Genomic DNA, 19,844 nt, shown 5'->3' with positions numbered 1-19,844 from the left:
TAGGATGTCTTGACAGTCAAAAGTGTCAACTCTTCTAATGGCCAGAACGGTCAGGAATGCAAGTCCGGTATAAGATTCAGGGCCAGAACGCAGTTCCGGTATAAGAATTAGGGCCGGGATGCTGTTCCGGTACACGGTGCTTTGATTCCGAAAGTATGACAGCAACTGACAAAACGCTATGTAAACATTTTTTTCTAAATTGCTAAGCTGCCACAAATGCATTTCAGCTCCAAGAAGAAAACAATCTACCAACATCACATTTACATACACAAGTGTTAACAACAAGCATAGTTAAGTGCTTGAGTAGCGTAATCCGTTTCCACCAATATTTATTATTGATTTTATTTCACGGACGGCATGGAGGTTTCCCCAGTTGCTGCAGTTAATCGAGTCTGATGATGATAAGTCACGTCAATGTGCGAATGCACGCAGCAAAGCAAAACGCCTGGACTCATTTATCTGTTCAATTGGCTGACATACTGACATGTGATCAGCAGAGATGGTTAGCTCTGATTGGTTCAAATGCGCATGTTTTCTTGAACAGCAAAAAAAAAAAAAAGCTTATTGAATTGATGCGACAAAAAAGGGGCAATGCAACATAAAATGGATCAAATCTTTAAGAGCAACGAAAGAGTTAAGGAGGTTTGTCATATTTAGTTTTATTTTCTCTGATGGGGAGGTTTAATAACATCTTAGCTGTCAATGTGCACTTTGGACTTATATTTGTTTATTTATGTTTGGCTACTTATCCATTTCCTTATGATTTAAAAAAGTCAATGCGCGGCCTTCAAAATATATTCCATTTCACTGCGTAATGTAAGCCATTTGTACTTATTTTTCTGAATGTATGTCACTTATATCTATATTATTTTAAAAAAAGTAAATGTTCAAATTAACTTCAATTTTAATATATATCTTATGTTCTTAAGTAGTTAAAATTGAGATTTGGCATTTAGTATGTGAGGAAATGAGGGAAAGTAAAAATTAGGAGATGGAGGTTGGGGTTATTGCTGTTTTTGTTAATTTTTATTCTGCAAATCATTGAAAAAATGTTTTTGTATGTGTTATAAAAATGTGCTAAAACAGTTTACTTTGCATTTCAGTAGTTTAAGAGGTTTGACACCCCCCACCCCCGCAAAAAAAAAAAAAGAAAAAAATACATAAATAAAATTTCTGGCTCCGTGGCAACCTTCGCGTCGGGGAGTTGCGCCAAGAAATTCTAGCCACTTTCACCCCTGTCTAACGGGGTAGAAAATTGTTCATTTATTAAAACCTAGTTCTTCATGTGTGCGACACTACGTTGAAGAGGAAAGAGAAGGGATTGAGGAACAGAGTTCAAGAGTTCTGTTGGCCAAAACCTGAGCTGTCATTTGATCTTGGGAAAGTGCATAGACCGAATCGCATGGGTGGGGACGGGGGCATTTCTAACAATGTCCAAAAGAGGACCTGCATATTTTTTAACGTTCCATCACCCACCTCTCCCTGATATCTTTGCATGTGTGAAAACTGAGCCCTGCTAACTTCCAGCAACCTTTCAAAACAAACATGCTCCCACTCTACATGCTCACATTTTCATCTTACAGTTAATACACAGGCAGAGTGTGGCCTTTATCTCCACAGGCTGGACAGTGGGTTAGTCATTTGTCTCACAGTTATGAGGTTCAAGATATGAATTCTTACTTTAACATGGAAGTTGATGTTACACGGAAATGATTCATTCACGTCTCCTATTGTGTTAAAGATCTTCCTTTCCACTATTGGAGAAAAGACAAGGCAAGCCCATCCCTTCACTCAAACTACAGCAGTGAGAACGCAGGCATGACTGGTCATGGTGGCGCTTCCTGTATTTACATGTCAATAATGCATGTTGTTGTCAAGTGTAGGAACTGAGATGTTCAGCGTAGTGTAAAGATGGAGAGACAAGATTTCTCAACTGTTTTCTTGCAACCAAGTGAAGAAACTTCACGGTGCTTCACTATACAATGTAATGGTGTGACAAAATATCAAAATGGTGATATATCGTGATACTTTGCATCCCAAAAGGTTATCTACATGCTCATGCCAAGAATCAAGATAACATTTTAAAAAGGTGCCAATGTTAAAATTTTTTTTTTTTTAAATGAACCAACAATATGCTCACAAAATCTTCCACCATAATAGTGTCTCAGTTAACTCTATGGCTGCCGTTGATGGCACTCGATGCCCAATCCAGTATGACCGGGAAGGGTGAGTGAACGTTCATTCATTCGAAACCAGAGCATTTACAGTCTTTCCGATTTTCAGGACATTTATTGGTCGCTTTCGGTTCATTTTAGTGCATTTACAGGTCATTTCCTGTCGAGTTTGAGTCATGCCTATTCATTCCTGTCGATTTTGGGTTACAGAACAGGAAGTGACCCATAAAACGGGTAAATGAACATTCGTTCGTTTGAAACCAGAGTATTAACAATCACTCCAATTTTCAGGACATTTACAGGTCGCTTTCTGTTCATTTTAGGGCATTAACAGGTCACTTCCTGTCCAGTTTGAGTCATTGCCTATTCATTCCCGGGTCACTTTCCGTTCTGTAATCCAAAATCAACAGGAAGTCACCGATAATATGCCCTAAAATCAACAGAAAGTGACCCATAATATGCCCCAAAATCAACAGAATGTGACTGAAAATCAACAGGAAACGGCCCATAATTAAGAAGTGGGAGGGGTGCCACCCTCCCAGTTCAAATGGATTTGACGTCTACTCGTGATAAACTTACAGCAGAAGGACGAAGATAGCTTATTTTTCTGTTTATTAGAGGTCTTTTGTAGAATGATTTCCTGATCAATGTATCGATCATAGTTGTATCACCATATCGTGACATTGTTATGAGCTCTGTATCGTAAATCGTATCGTGAGGTACCAAAAGGTTCCCACCAGAACTGGGTAGTAACGTGTTATATTTACTTGTTTTACCACGCACTACTTTTTACTTTTACAGTACTTAAGTAGATTTGTTAAGAAGAAACACTACTCTTACTCTGTTACTTTGGGTTACACTAGACCTTGTTACGTTTTTCCTCTTTATTCAACACATTTATACCACATGACTTCATTATACCAATCAGAGGTAACAATGTTTTTTCTCCACTGGAGGGCACTAATGCTCTTTCAAAGGGTGATGTTTCATAGTGTTGCTCTGGTCTGAATTCATTTTTGTGCCATCTTTTTGGCCTAGTATGGTCATGTAATAGGTTATAGTACAGTATAATAAAAGTTCATATAGAAGTTGTGCTGCGGGAAAAAAAAATACCATTATTTTACACAAAATGTTACTCATTACTGGAGTATTTTCAATGAATACTTTTTCACTTGTACTTGAGTACATTTTTGGATGACTTCTTTTACTTGAGTAACATAAGCATATAAGCAGTGTGTTAATAATGGTGTTCGAGTTTAACAGTGTTACTAACGGCGTTATTTTTGTCAGTAGTGAGTAATACTTTTCCCATCTTTGCAACGTCATTACCGTTGCTGAGGATGTGAAGGCATGCGTTACTACAATTTGGTTGAATGACGCAGGAGACACGGAGAGAGCGGGGGGATGACGCCGTTGCAAATGCGATGGTAGGTGGCTCGGAGCATTTGCGTTTTCGCCAGCATTAGCATTTAGCGTCGCGAACGTCATCTTAAACTTTTTTTTTTTTTTTTTTTTTTTTTTTTTTTTTTTTTTTTTTTTTTACGCATACAGTTTATGGCGTTCGGGGGGGGGACAAATAATTGAAAATAATGGACTGTTTTCCTGTTTCCACCAAATGGGCGTTGTCCTCGTAGATGCTTCAATATAATAATCATTTGTTTTTTATTACCAAAAATAGTCACTAGCCCGAAACTTTTCTTGAATGACGTATCCATTAGCCTTGTATGTTTTTTTTTTTTTTTTTTTTTTATCAAACAGCTAGAGCAAATATAGTAGAGGGAAGAGATTCAGAACCTCACCTGCATATTGAAAAAAATATATAGCGGAAAACACAGACAAGACTGAAAAAACAGTTTCTGCTCCTGCACCCCTCTCTAAAAGAAACTGCTGTATTTTAAGCCAAAACAACTGTTGTATTGGATAGAACAATATGTCTATATGCTGTCATAACAGATTTATGGCATATTAAGCCCCCAAACTATTTCTAATTTGTCCGTTTTACCCTGAAAACGCCCGTTTAAAGACGTCGCGCAACCGCTTTTGTTTCAACCCAACCATAAAACGAAGGTAATTATATTTATTATTCAAAATGTCTGTCGTTTTTAGCTTAGAATCATTAATTGATGTGCCATATTTCGTTTAAAAAAAAACTTTAAAAAATATTCACTTACATATTTTAAACTTCTAAAGAAATTATGTCAATGAAAAAAAATGGTGTTTGTAAAAAAGTCACAGATATCTACCTCATAACTATCGCTTAATTGTATTTTTTTTGTTACTGTCGCATTTTCTCCGATGTGTTAGATGATAAATAATTGATCCGAACAAAGAAAAATTGAAAGAAAAAAAAAAAAAACGTTTAAAAGGGTAAATATATGAAAAAGAGATGTCTGCGATTTCTGCGTCGCGACCCTTGTTATATTACCATGTTTCACCCATAAAATCCCCCCAAAATCCAGGTGTGGCCATTCACAGCTGTGTCTTGACACTCAGTGATAAATGCTACTTGGAGTTTTTGGATCGAAACAAGGTAAGTACGCGATGATATATCGTTAAAGTAATGGCGTCTGTAATTCTGCTCTTGCATGCTCTCACCTCCAGTTAGGGTTTTGCTGTTTAATTTTTTTTTTTTTAATGCCCTCCTGTTCAAAAATTTTCTTCCCCCAGAAAATTGAGAATTTAAGCTTTCCAATGATGTATCACACATGCATGTCAGATAATTTTGAAAGTTGGCCAAATTGGGGGTCTCAGGGCGGAACTTCAAGTCACCTGAGTGTTTTCCGCTATTGTATGTATTAGGGGTGTGAAGGTACACACAAGTCACGGTTCAGTACTTACCTCGGTACACAGTCACGGTTCGGTGCGGGTTCAGTACAACAGGAAAAACAAAAAGGCTCTTTTCTCATAGCATTTGAATGTTAAAGTTTGTATACCATTACAATCTTAAATAGATATTTCACCCCTCCCCCCTACCCCACCCAGATTATAAGGCACACCACGAGTTAATTTTCACCAAGCTATGGAACAAAAATTGGGATGCACATAATCAAGGGGTTTTAAATAATTTGAATCAGACGTGCCGATTACCAGTTTCAAGGTCTACCGTGGTATGAAAAAAATCAAGGTTTCAAAACTGCAAAAATTTTCTGTCATACGGTCCCTCAGGTATTAGCTATTTTTTATGTCCCTAAAATGCATGGAGAAATTCCTTGCTTGCAGCTGAAAGGCTCAACACTCCCCCACCGGTTGTTGCCATTGTCGGTGAGTCAGTTGTGCTACACGATGGCTGGAGGAGGTGAAACTCCTGAATTTTTTTCCCCATTGAAGAAAACAAAATCATTGGTACGGGAATACTTCGGCTTCAGAAAAGTTAAGGATAGCCGCGGCATAGAGGGGTAGGGTCAACCGACATGTAAAACATGTTTGCGGGGGGTGGCTGCCGAGGAGGCAATACCTCCAATATCCACAGGCTGCTTAGGGAATACTTTTCACCAAGATCGTCATCCATTGAATATGGTATGCCGGCCGGTGTCGTGCCAAAGTAGTTACCCCAGTCATCTCATCGGGCGGAGTCATATGGAGGTAGATATGTGTCTTTATTATTCAATCAAAAAAAAGTTGCTTCAATAAAAATATATATTTTTAACCCCCCCCCCAAAAAAAAGTCGCTTCAATCAAAAAAAAAAAAAATGAAGGCAAAAATAAATTTAAAACTCAAAATAATGCATGTGAAAACTGTTTTTCTTTGATTTTTTTTTTTTTTTTTTTTTTTTTTTTTTGATTGAAGCAACTTTTTTGATTAATGTTAATTTGTGTTTGGGCCACATTTTGGCAAGGACATATTTGTCTTTATTCAATCAAAAAATAAGTTGCTTCAAAAAATATATTTTCAAAAAGAAAAATCACTTCAATCAAAAAAAAAAAAAAAAAAAAAAAAAAATCAATCATGGAAAAAGTTTTTGAATGCGAAAAAATATTTGAGATTGAAACATTTGCATTTTAATACTTAATTTTTAATTGAGAAAGTTTTCTTTGATTGAAGCAATCATTTTTGTGTTTGGGCCATATTATGAGTAGGACTTTCGTGTCTAAATCATTTAATCCCCCAAAAAGTGGCTTAAATCAAAAATATTTTCAAAGAAAAAAAAAATTGAAAAATAAAAGTGCCCATCCCTAATTTTGTTTTTGAAAATTATACGCAAAGCAAATGACAGTCTAAGTTGCAAGTTACATGATCTGTTCGAAAAAATAATTTTGACCCATTATGAAAGTATATTTTTTTGTTCATTTCATTCATTTTTGTTGCAGTTTTATTGCTTTACAAGTTTTATATATATAAGAAAGTCAATTACATGCAATCACACTTTTCGCCCACCAGGGGGGCCTAACCCCCCCCCTTAAAATCCGCTTATGACTGTCAGTACCTACATCGTACCAGCACATGCCTAGATTGGACGTATACTGCTGTCAGTGGCAGCCCATAATCTGTTAAGAATTGAACTTCCTGTTTTGCACCTAAAGTGCTGAAACGTCCCAGATACAAAGAATCAGTTACTGGGGTTACAAAACCGAAAATATGATGCAAGGTCTTAACAGGTTAAATGAAGTTGAAGCTGCAGTCGTAAACGCGTTGCTGCAGTGCATCAGCATCCTCGTCCTCAGCATGCGAGAGGCTGCAGCACAACTCAGCCGCGCGAAGAAAGGAAAGGAACACACTCCAAAGTTTCTAGGTGCGTTCAAATCCCCAAATTTGTATTCGTTTGACTTGTGGTTGTGCACCTGTCAGCCAGGTAAGTGACCGCGGTGGTGGAGCAAAACCACAACCACGGTGGGTGTGGTGTCATCATCTGCACAGTCTTTAATATAGCTTGACACAAACTGGCGAGGCAGCTTTTTTCCTCTTCCTGGCGCAACGCGCAAAGGCAGTTAGCGGTGAGACGAACTGGCCACGATCAGTGCTTAGAAATAAGAGCAGAACCCGGACACTTTGCTGCTTTTAAGGTCAGTTGCTAAATTTAATCATTTGATGCTTTGAGACCTACTTTCATGTCCATTGAAAATCATGATCACGTTAGGGCATGCAGGGCAAATTTTTACACTTTCTAAAATATTCATCTTGCATCTTTAACGTTTTGAATATATATATATATATATATATATATATATATATATATATATATATATATATATATATATGGCGGAAAACACAGACAAGACTGAAAAAGCAGTTTCTGCTCTTGCACCCCTCTTGCAGAGAAACAGTTGTATTTTAAGCCAAAAAAACTGTTGTGTTTGATAAAACAATATGTCTATATGTTGCCATAGCAGATTCATGGCTTACTAAGCCCCTGAACTATTTTTAATTTGCCCGTTTTACCCTGAAAACCCCCGTTTACAGACGTCGCGCAACCGTTTGTTTCAACCTAGCCATAAAAAGAAGGTAAGTAATTATATTTATTATTCAAAATGTCTGTCATTTTTAGCTTAGAATCATTAATTGATGTCTAACATTTAGTTTAAAAAAAGAAAACGACTTAAAAAAAAATTTCACTCGCATATTTTAAACTTTTAAACAAATTACGTCACAATGAAAAATTTGGCGTCTGTAAAAAAGTCACGGATATCTACCTCATAACTATCGCTTAATTGTATTTTTTTTGTTACTGTCGCATTTTCCTCGATATATTAGATGATAAATAATCGATCCAAACAAAGAAAATTTGAAAAATAACATTTAAAAGGGTAACTATATGAAAAAGAAAATCTCAACCACTCCATGTGGTCTTCGATTTCTGCATCGCGACCCTTGCTATATCACCATGTTTCACCCATAAAATCCCCAAAAAATCTGGCTGTGGCCATTCACAGCTGTGTCTTGACACTCAGTGATACATGCTCCATGGAGTTTTTGGATCGAAACAAGGTAAGTTTGCAAAAATATGTTGTTAAAATCGCGGCGTCTTTAATTCTGCTCACGCTTGCTCTCGCCTACAGTTAGGGTTTTGCTGTTTAAAAAAAATATTTTTTTCAAAAATGCCCTCCAGTTCAAAATTTTTCTTCCCCCAGAAAATTGAGATTTTAAGCATTCCAATGATGTATCACACATGCATATCGGACAATTTTGACATCTGGCCAAATTGGGGGTCTCAGAGCGGAACTTCAAGTCACTTGAGTGTTTTCCGCCATATATATATATTTTTTTTATTTCGAGCTCATAGAGGTGGGATGAGGTGAAAGTAAATTCTAGGATGTGGTCACACCCCCTTCGAAACTAAACAGGATCTGGTATTGCCTGCAGCTTTGAAAGACAGCGTTAAATAAGTTGACAATGAATGTTGCATTCAAATAAACACCCAAAACCTTTTCAATGTGTAAAATTTGACTGTTTGGGAGACTTTAGGAGTGGGAAACCAGTCACAATGGTATTAGTGAAACTCTAATATTGATAACCAAAACTTTACAAATACCTCTTTATATTACGTAATTACTATTATTGCCATTATTATGATTAGTGGGAGTAGTAGCAGTGCTTTATTACAGTACGATTCGACTCCACAATAAAATACATATAGGTGATAATTTTCAATACATTATCACAAATTACATTAATGTAGAATGTTTAATAGATTGTGTCAAACTGTCCTTTAATGTGGCTAATTATTATTATTTTTCTTTCTTACTGTATACTCTACATATATACATACATATACGATATTCAGTATATATGTATATACACTATCGATTCATACAGTGAGGAGCAGAAGTATTTGCACACCTTGCGTTTTTGCAAGTTCACCCACTTAGAAAATAGGAGTTTTCAATCATAGATGCATTTCTACTTATATAGACATAATCTAAAAAAATAAATAAAAAAATAAAAAAATCCGGAACTCACATTGTATGATTTTTCAATAACTTATATGTAATTTACTGGGGTTCATAAAGTGGTATGGAAAAGTATCTGAAACTTTTGGAATTCCTCACATTTCTGCATAAAATCACAATCAAATGTGAGCTGATCTTTGTCAAAATCACACAGATGAAAAAACAGTGGTTTAACTAAAACCATCCAAACATTTTTAGGTTTTCATATTTTAATGAGGATAGTATGCAAACAATGACAGAACGGGGGAAAATAAGTAAGGGGACCATCACATTTAATATTTTGTGCCCCCCTTTTGGCAGCAATAACTTCAGCCACACACTCAGGTGACTTGAAGTTCTGCTCTAAGACCCCCAGTTTAGCCAACTTTCAAATTGTCTGATATGCATGTGTGATACATCATTGGAAAGCTTAAGATCTCTATTTTCTGGGGGAAGAAAATTTTTGAACAGGAGGGCATTTTTAAAAATAAAATGTTTTTTAAACAGCAAAACCCCATCTGGAGGTGAGAGCATGCGGGAGCAGAATTACAGACACCATGACTTTAACGAGATATTATTGCGTACTTACCTAGTTTCGATCCAAAAACTCCATGTAGCATGCATCACCGTGTGTCAAGACACAGCTATGAATGGCCACAGCCGGATTTTGGGGGGATTTTATGGTAATGGTAATATAACAAGGGTCGCGATGCAGAAATCACAGACATCAAGGAGCGGTCGAGATTTTCTTTTTCATATATTTACTCTTTTAAACATTTTTTTTTTTTTTTTTGGATCGATTATTTATCATCTAACATATGTATCAGAGAAAATGAGACAGTAACAAAAAAAAAAATACAATTAAGAGATAGTTATGAGGTAGAGATCCGTCACTTTTTTACAGACGCCATTTTTTTCATTGTGACATAATTTAAGTTTAAAATATGTGAGTGAAATTTTTTTTTAAGTCGACTTAAATAAATAAATAAACGAAATATGATACATCAATTAATGATTCTAAACTAAAAACGACAGACATTTTGAAGAATAAATATAATTAATTACCTTCGTGAAACAAAAGCGGTTGCGCGACGTCTGTAAATGGGGGTTTTCAGAGTAAAATGGACAAATTAAAAATAGTTCGGGGGCTTAATACGCCAAGAATCTGCTATGGCAGCATATAGACATGTTGTTCTATCAAACACAACAGTTGTTTTGGCTTAAAATACAGTAGTTTCTTTTAAAGGGGAGTGTAAGAGAAGAAACTGCTTTTTCAGTCTTGTCTGTGTTTTCCGCCATATATGTATGTATGTGTATATCAGGGGTCGCGTTTACCGAATATTTTCCGTCGTTGACCGGTTTTTTAAAACGGTGACGGAAAAAACTGAAGTCCATCCGTCATTTTGACAGGTTGCAATTCACACCCCAGACCACAGGGTGGCGAGTGAGCATATTAATTAGCTATTGTCTCTCTTGATGCATGACGTCGTTGGCCTTACACGGAAAAATGTCAAGGCAACTGAGTGTTTGCCTGGCACGGCCAAACTGTTCTCCCTGTATTTTTCAAACACTGAGAGAAAAGTCTGGGACACAGCCTCTCGAGTAGGTACAAAATCAATCGACAAATCAGATTTGTTTATTTGCGTGACGTGTTCTTCACGAGCAACGTCACTCTTGCGCGCCGAAAATCGTCTCGACAAAAACACGGATGGCGAACGGGAAAGCCGAGAATATGTTCCAATCCGCGGTAAATTCAGTTTTAAATGAGCTAAAATACATCGACACGAGTCATTGACAACAATCTGTCTCGCGCTAGCCATGTTGAATAAACTCCGTTCTCCTCGTATGTTTACTTCAGCGCGCAAGTCCCTCGTCCTGCCCTCGTCGCTTTGCTAACGGCACGTCTGCCCGTCGCTGATTGGTGCACTCCGCTGTCTGTTTGCCTCTTGTTAAGCTTGTTCAGACAGAATATTAATTAAAAATGAATGAAAACTAAATACTATTGAATATGTCATTATTATCATTTTTAAAATGTGACGGGTAAAAATAGATTATGACCGGAATTTTCTTTTATGACATTGTCAGTCAAAATGATTTGGTCAATACCAAAAGTTCATCTCAATACTTATATACCCTTTGTTGGCAATAACGGAGGCCAAATGTTTTCTGTAACTCTTCACAAGCTTTTCACACACTATTGCTGGTATTTTGGTCCATTCCTCCATGCAGATCTCCTCTAGAGCAATGATGTTTTGGGGCTGTCGTTGTGCAATACGGACTTTCAACTCCCCCTCCACAGATTTTCTATGGGGTTGAGATCTGGAGACTGGCTAGGCCACTCCAGGACCTTGAAATGCTTCTTACGAAGCCACTGCTTTGTTGCCCTGGCTGTGTGTTTGGGATCATTGTCATGCTGAAAGACCCAGCCACGTCTCATCTTCAATGCGCTTGCTGATGGAAGGAGATTTTCACTCAAAATCTCTCGATACATGGCCCAATTCATTCTTTCCTTTACACAGATCAGTCGTACTGGTCCTTTTGCAGAAAAACAGCCCCAAAGCATGATGTTTCCACCCCCATGCTTCACAGTGGGTATGGTGTTCTTTGGATGCAATTCAGTATTCTTTCTCCTCCAAACACGAGAACCTGTGTTTCTACCAAAAAGTTCCATTTTGGTTTCGTCTGACCATAACACGTTCTCCCAGTCCTCTTCTGGATCATCCAAATGCTCTCTAGCGAACCGTAGACGCGCCTGGACGTGTACTTTCTTCAAAAGGGGGACACGTCTGGCAGTGCAGGATTTGAGTCCCTGGCGGCGCATTGTGTTACTGATAGTAGCCTTTGTTACTGTGGTCCCAGCTCTCTATAGGTCATTCACTTGGTCCCCCCCGTGTGGTTCTGGGATTTTTGCTCACCGTTCTTTTACCATTTTGACACCACGGGGTGAGATCTTGCATGGAGCCCTAGATTGAGGGAGATTATCATTGGTCTTGTATGTCTTCCATTTTCTAATAATTGCTCCCACAGTTGATTTCTTTACACCAAGCGTTTTACCTATTGCAGATTCAGTCTTCCCAGCCTGGTGCAGGTTACAATTTTGTCTCTGGTGTCCTTCGACAGCTCTTTGGTCTTGGCCAAAGTGGAGTTTGGAGTGCGAGTGACTGAGATTGTGGACAGGTGTCTTTTATACCGATAATGAGTTAAAACAGGTGCCATTATTACAGGTAACGAGTGGAGCCTCGTTAGCCGTCGTTAGAAGAAGTTAGACTTCTTTGACAGCCAGAAATCTTGCTTGTTTGTAGGTGACCAAATACTTATTTTCCACTCTAATTTGGAAATAAATTCTTTAAAAATCAAACAATGTGATTTTCTGTTTTTTTTCCACATTCTGTCTCTCATGGTTGAGTTTTACCCATGTTGGCAATTACAGGCCTCTCTAATCTTTTCAGGTAGGAGAACTTGCACAATTGGTGGTTGACTAAATACGTATATACCCCGCTGTGTGTGTGTATATACAGTATATATATATATATGGCGGAAAACACTCAGGTGACTTGAAGTTCCGCTCTGAGACCCACAATTTGGCCAACTTTCAAAATTGTCCGCAGTGCATATGTGATACATCATTGGAAAGCTTAAAATCTCAATTTTCTAGGGGAACAAACATTTTGAACAGGAAGGCATTTAAAAAAATATATATATTTTTTAAAAACAGCAAAACCCTAATTGGAGGCGAGAACACGCGAGAGCAGAATTAAAGATGCCAAGATTTTAACAAGATATTATCACATACTTACCTTGTTTCGATCAAAAAACTCCATGTAGCATGTATCACCGAGTGTCAAGACACAGCTGTGAATGGCCACAGCCGGACTTTTTTTTGGTTTTATGGGTGAAACATGGTGATATAACAAGGGTCACGATGCAGAAGTTGCAGACAACAAGGAGTGGTTGAGATTTTCTTTTTCATATAGTTACCCTTTTAAATGTTATTTTTCCATTTTTTTTGTTTGGATTGATTATTTATCATCTAACATATCGGGGAAAATGCGACAGTAACAAAAAAAAAATACAATCAAGCGATAGTTATGAGGAAAATGCGACAGTAACAAAAAAAAAATACAATCAAGCGATAGTTATGAGGTAGGTATCCGTGACTTTTTTACAGACGCCAAATTTTTCATTGTGATGCAATTCGTTTAAATGTTTAAAATATGCGAGTGAATAATTTTTTAAAGATGTTTTTTTTTTTTTAAACTAAACTTCAGACATCAATGAATAATTCTAAGCTAAAAATGACAGATGATTTGAATAATAAATATACTTACTTACCTTCTTTTTATGGCTTGGTTGAAACAAAAGCGGTTGTGCGACGTCTATAAACGGGAGTTTTCAGGGTAAAACGGACAAATTAAAAATAATTCGGAGGCTTAATGCGCCATGAATCTGCTTTGGCAGCATATAGACATATTGTTCTATCAAGCACAACAGTTCTTTTGGCTTAATATACAGCAGTTTATTGTAAAGAGGGGTGCAAGAGAGGAAACTGCTTTTTCAGTCTTGTCTGTGTTTTCCGCCATATATATACTGTATATATATTTATATATATGCACACACACAGGCACCCCAACACACTTTATTTATTCACTATTCACTATCTACTACTACACTTACACAAACACCCCTACACTGCTTAACTATGTTGTAACCCATGCAGTCAGATTTTTGTGCTCCCTGTCCTGCCATTTCCTCATTTTACATTAATAATGTTGTGCACTAAAACATGCTTGGTTGTTTATCGAACCCTCCCTAAAGGTTATAAGAGGCCAGCTATTTTGACATTGACCTATCCTTCTCTTTCAGTTTGATACTACAGTATATTGGATTTGGAGCAAAAAAGCTACTAAACAAGTCAATTAATGAAGTAAAAGTAGCTCCTGGGGCTTACATAAGTACACAAGTAAGAACATAGGCTTTTTATTTGTTATATACAATACAATACAATACCTAGTTTATAATTTAGCTTCAGCTTAGCTGATTTTGTGAATTGTCTAATGAAATTTTTATTTGTCTTATAAGAACACTAAATTACAGTAACTAGTAAACAACTGAAAAACACGTATCTCACTTTTTTTTACCTGGGGAGAAAATACCTCAATGTAATGGATGTAGATTATTTGTGAATTTTTACTATTTGTGGTTTAACCTGCCCGCCCACCCCTTTTAATGATATATTGTTGATGGCTGAGATTAAAAATAAAAGAAGTACAATGTTGCCTCCATATACAAATTTCAAATGTAGGAAATAGAAGAAGAGTAAAATGTCATTAAAAAAATATCCACAATCATGTAAAGTACCAATGTCCTGAAAAACATTTTAAGTACAGTACTTAAAACCGAGACCGCTACAAACTGCAATAACAATTAAAAAAAAAAAAAAAAAAAAACATTGAGTGTTTGAGATAATTCATTCCATGACCATGCTCATATCTTAAAACAGTTGCATGATTGTATCTTATATCAACCTTCCACCATAGATTTCATTATATATTGACGGGACACAGGGCGCGGGGTCCATTATTAGGGGGCCTGTCTCCCTCAAAGCTGACCGAGTGGAAACACAGACAAAGAGCTTCATTGTTAAAAGAGCAAAGAACTGGGCAGTTAGCATTTATTTTGCGTAAATACGTTGAATGTGCTGCTACTCTTTAAGCCACTGTGGCGCCACCTTACAACCACAAAGAGCTTTTTACGTTGAAAATTCTTTAAATAAATCCTTAAATCCCAGAATTCTTTATAGATATGAACGTAAAATAGTCTCGATTTTTGGTTAAAAGCAAAAAAAAAAGAGCAGTTAGCATTTATTTTACGTAAACATTTCTAATTATGACGCCAATGCCTTAGCGGTTAATTTCTCCCATTGATTTTTTTCACGTTTCAAAATGCATGCAAGATGAGAAAAATAAATAATTACCTTGAATCCTCGAACAAATCACTCCTGAGACAATCCTTCCTGTTTGTATGTGGTACAGCTTCCGCACTTTTTCAACCTAAATCCGGCATTGGATTGCTGCATGTGTTTGAGAATAACTGCGACCGACAGAAGCGGAGTGTGGGACGGCCCCCTACTTGACGGCGTGGCGCAGACTCTTGGGAATGTGTCACGTCCATATGATTATAAAGTCTATGCTTTCATATTGAAATAGAAATGTCATTCATCCATTCCAGTCCCAGCTCAAAACACCAAAAAAATGACTACAGTGATCCCTCGTTTTTTGCGGTTAATGGGGACTGGAACCCACCGCGATAAGTGAAAAACTGCAAAGTAGTAATGTATTTATTCAGATTTAGTGTTGGATAGAGATATATATTTATATAAGACATGTTTAATTAAAAAAAAATATTACAAAAAGCTTTTACGTATATATACAGGGCTGTCAACAGACTTGCAGGGGCCCGGGGACAAGACACCAATATAGGGGCCCCCCACCCCACCCCTGCCACCGGCTTGTCACGAAAACATAGGCAGTACTTTTAACGCTTTGCAAGCGATTACAGTGTAAATTTTCAAATTATTTAATTTGAGATGGACAGTTAAATTTAACAGACCGTAATGTGATGTGACACAATATACTAGTACATTTTAATACATGGTTTGTAAGCACTTCAAATGTAATAATTATGATAAAAATAAAGTCGAAATATGCTTGTCTTTATTAAATGCTTCATTGAGTGAGTCCACTCAAATCCACTCAAGCTGCTCACTTACACACCATAAGTTGCCACAGCAACTGTTTAACAAGTTAAACGATGATTGATGCAAGCGACACTTTGAAGTTTCGGTTTCCATTCGTTTATTTTAATGTCTGTCAATCATTGTTAACTTTAATAAGCAACTCCAGTGCACTGCCTGACCAAGAAAAGGAGCAGGAGGGAGTGTGAGACTACGTGATTGGATCGGGACAGCTTATTTGTATTTATTTTATTTTATTTTATTTTTTAATTGGAAAAAAAATATCTGCGATGGACTGAGGGCGCAAAGTTTGAAGCGTGAAGTAGTTGGGGATCACTGTAAATGTTTTTTTAAAAAAATAAAAGTATACATATATACACACATACGTGTACACATCATGTAGAAACAAAGAAAATTTTCAAAACTAGTGTACATCAGGGGTGCTCATTACTTTGGTCGCAATCTACCAGTCGATCACAACACTAGTGTGGGTAGAATGTGGTATCAAAATATATTTTATATTTTTATTTTATGTTGTGTAATTATGTTGCGTGAGTAGCAGACGTGGTTATGCAAAACCACTGCTAATAAGGTAGATCGCAGGAGGGTTTATCCTTGAAAAGTAGATCTTGGAGCAAAAAACAAAAAAACAAAAAACAATGAACACTCCTGGTGCACTGATTCATTACCCTTCATAAATATTCTGTTTTTCGCAGAGGATGAATAATATATGCCTGTGAGTATAGTTATATTGTCTGTCAAAATGTTCCTACAATATTCACATTAAAATTTCACCTGCTAAAGCATTATTACATGATTGCATACATCAGCAGTTCTTAACCTTACTAAAGTTACCGAACCCCACAAGTTTCACATGTGGATTCACCGAACTCTTCGGAATTAAATAATAAAGCTTTTTTTCCAAATTCAAAACCGATATTTCTAAGCAAGCAAGCTATTAATTTAGCAAATCCCCCTTCAAAATTCTTCTCATTTTCACAGCATATTTTATAAATAGGTCCAAATTTTAGACCACGCTGCCCATTGGTGTGATGTATTCCCTCATACCCAGTGCGTGTCAACCTTCCACTGTGCAAAACAGTTCCTCCTCCCATCAGATCCAGGACTAGCAGCTAAAAGACAATGATTAAGCCTCTAAATTGGGAGCAAACAAGTCCAAAACCTGGTCTAAAAAGCCACTTTTGTCTAGATTTAATCAGCGTATGAAATTAGGGCTCTGCGTTTCTTTACCTTCGCCAAACCCTGTAGACTTACTCACCGAACCGCTGGGGTTCGATCGAACCCAGGTTAAAAACTAGTGTTGCACCGATACCATTTTTTGGCCCCGATACCGATACCGATACCTGGCTGTGCAGTATCGGCCGATACCGATACCATACCGATACCACTCCGATTATATATATATATATATATTTTTTTTTCTTAATTTTTTTTTTTTCCCCAAAGAGCTACATAATTGGATGTGAAATCATTGCTATCAAGGCTTTGTCAGGCTGTTGCTTACCTTTACAAAATAGGAAAAAGTACACTAAACCCTAGTAGACAATAGTTGAATAAAACTTCCGCTCTCACAGGCCAAAATAGTGCTAAATTTGTGAAATTAATAAAACATGTATAATACTAGCCCAACAGTAAGAAAGTAAAAATAAATTCATAATAATAAACTCTGAATGAACTGAATAAACTTTTTTAAACCTCTCAAAGTCCAAACAGTGCAACTTTCATGAAATTATTGTCACATTCTGCTGCTGGTTAGATTGTGTTTTGTTGCTGGGCGTGGGGGCGTGGCACTTGAATCCAATGCAGGCTCATCAACACAGCATTTAAGCACGGGTGATCTCAGAGAAGGCTGCCGAGATATTTGCCTTGCTGATCGCTATTTGACATCTGGCACAATAATCTCGCTACATTTGCTTGTTATGCCCCTGCATTGGGTTTTTCTGTTAGTGTGCTGCTCTCGTTTGTAACCGCTGCCTATCGTCTTAGTTTGTCCGTCGACCTGCTGTCACGGACTCCTTTTGTTATTTCTACTGTCCTGCGATCGCGTATAATTTTTTGTTTGCAATCATTAAACCCTTTTATGTATCCCCCGCTTGTTGTCTGCTTCGAGGTTCAACCTTGTTTCCGCATTTGCGGACGCTAACAATTATAAGTAATAATAATTGACCACAGCATCCCGTCTCTCCTTTTTTTCGGGAGGTGGGAGTCCCTTCTTTCTATTTCTGAAAGGGGGCAACAATACTTTGGAAACACTTCCCAAATTACTGCGGCATTTCTTTCAGTAAAAGACAATAAAAGTAAAGTAGACGAAGTGAACTGACCAGAGATTGTTGCTCCGGTCCAGCGGCCTTCTTCCTCTGGATAGCAGTCCTGCTCTTGCAGGCTCAAACTCGTTGTGTTCGTACACGTTTCGTCTTCAAATGTTTTATCAAGTTCGAGGTATTGAAACTGGCCGATTTAACTCCACATCTCCAAACTTTCAGGCCGCAAATCTTGCATGCAGCCATTGATTTTAATCGACGGGATTTCTATTTGGAAATATTTCCCGACCGCCGCGGCGCCGCCATATTTCCTGGTTTGTTTTTCGTCCATATGAAAAAGCCCCCTTTTGATTGGTCAGGAGTGGCTATTGGCCCGCTCTCATTGGTCTGGAGCAGGCCAATAGCTATAGCTGCTTGGTGTTCACGTGTCATCACACAACACAGAGACAGAGTGTAGTGAGCGCCAGGAGGAGAAAAAGGCTGTGGTCAAATGTTATAATAATGGACCGGTAAATGGTATCGGCGCCGTCTTTGTTGGTACTCGCCGATACCGATACCACCATTTCGGGCCGGATCGGCGCCCCCTGCCGATACTAGTATCGGTATCGGTGCATCTTTATTAAAAACCACTGGCATAGATCCTATTTGATAGACCTCTATTTAATTACTCAAGGTTCAACCAACTGGGATTGGCATTGAACTGCCTTTTTTCTCTAAAGGTTTTTCACTATATGATGAATATTAAAATGAAGGATACTTTTACTTTCATACAATCTACAGGATGAATTTCAAGAACCTTAGGGAGTACCTGGCTTGGCTCTACTACCAGTACCTTCTGGTCACCGGCATCTACGTGTTGGAGCCTTGGGAGAAGTCCCTCTTCAACTGGGTCCTGTTGTCAGCCATCGCCATGGTGATATACACTTCCTACGTCTTCGTGCCTATCCACGTGCGCCTCGCCCTTGAGTTCTTCTTTGGCATCTGCGGCAGTCGGCTGGACAGCGCAGTAACGGGTCCAAATTCTCTCTGGGCACTACGTTCCCTTTACAAGGACGAGCATTCTTTGATTAAAAATGATCTGGATTGCATAGAACTGATTGATTAATCATTTTCTCGTAGCAGTACCGACAAATGGAGTGCACTGCTTGATTGCTGTGTATATACAAGTGACACGACAGAGACAGAAAGTTGTGCCCCATTCAGACTATTGCGACTCTCAGAATGATTACTCGATTTTATCGTTCAATGGAATGCCATCAAACATCCATCGCTACCTGCAACCGAAGCTGTCTAACCACCGAAACGATCAAGATGAAGATTTTGGGCCTAAATAACTTCACACTCACAACGTGAACTGATGTTAATCCTGTTTTAGTTTCTTTTTTTTGTTTCACCAAAACTTGCCTTGTGTAAGCAAACATATGTTTTGCATGATGGGATCCATTTGCATGCTCCTCACACTACAAATCTTTATTCCCTCCACCCTCAAGTACAGGCTTTTTTAAAAGAAAAATGGAAAATGGAAATTAGCTCTATTGCCACACACTGAACTGTGGATGATGGATCCCTTTTTGAACTTTGTTGTTAACCAAAACAGCATCACCTACCAATTTACGTCAACAGTGTCTCAGGTGAATTGAAGAGTGGTGACTTATTTATGTATATCCTGACACTGACACATGCACGTAATTGCTTATGTATCAGAGCTAATTTCACTTTTCGCTTAAATCATTGGTGTCAATGGTAGTAATGAGTTTTAAACTTACTTGTCCACCATTAATTTACCATCAT

General features: G+C 37.7%; 1 protein-coding gene across 2 annotated transcripts; it reads left to right on the top strand.

The window, feature by feature from the left end:
* Positions 1-6,756: 6,756 nt before the first annotated feature.
* On the top strand, positions 6,757-19,844 carry sptssb (serine palmitoyltransferase, small subunit B). Of its 2 annotated transcripts, none has more exons than XM_057839465.1 (2): positions 6,757-6,904; positions 18,834-19,844. In XM_057839465.1, exon 2 carries the CDS (start codon positions 18,835-18,837, stop codon positions 19,156-19,158), a length of 324 nt encoding a protein of 107 aa, XP_057695448.1. In that variant the 5' UTR covers positions 6,757-6,904; position 18,834; the 3' UTR covers positions 19,159-19,844. The 2 variants fall into 2 exon arrangements, with proteins under 2 accessions (XP_057695448.1, XP_057695447.1); XM_057839464.1 differs by lacking the exon at positions 6,757-6,904 and adding an exon at positions 7,074-7,175.

The sequence above is a fragment of the Corythoichthys intestinalis genome, chromosome 6 (assembly GCF_030265065.1).
Source record: "Corythoichthys intestinalis isolate RoL2023-P3 chromosome 6, ASM3026506v1, whole genome shotgun sequence".
NCBI classification, from domain to species: domain Eukaryota; kingdom Metazoa; phylum Chordata; class Actinopteri; order Syngnathiformes; family Syngnathidae; genus Corythoichthys; species Corythoichthys intestinalis.
The sequence above is the reverse complement of the archived record's forward strand: the minus strand, read 5'-3'. Positions and strand labels throughout refer to the sequence as shown.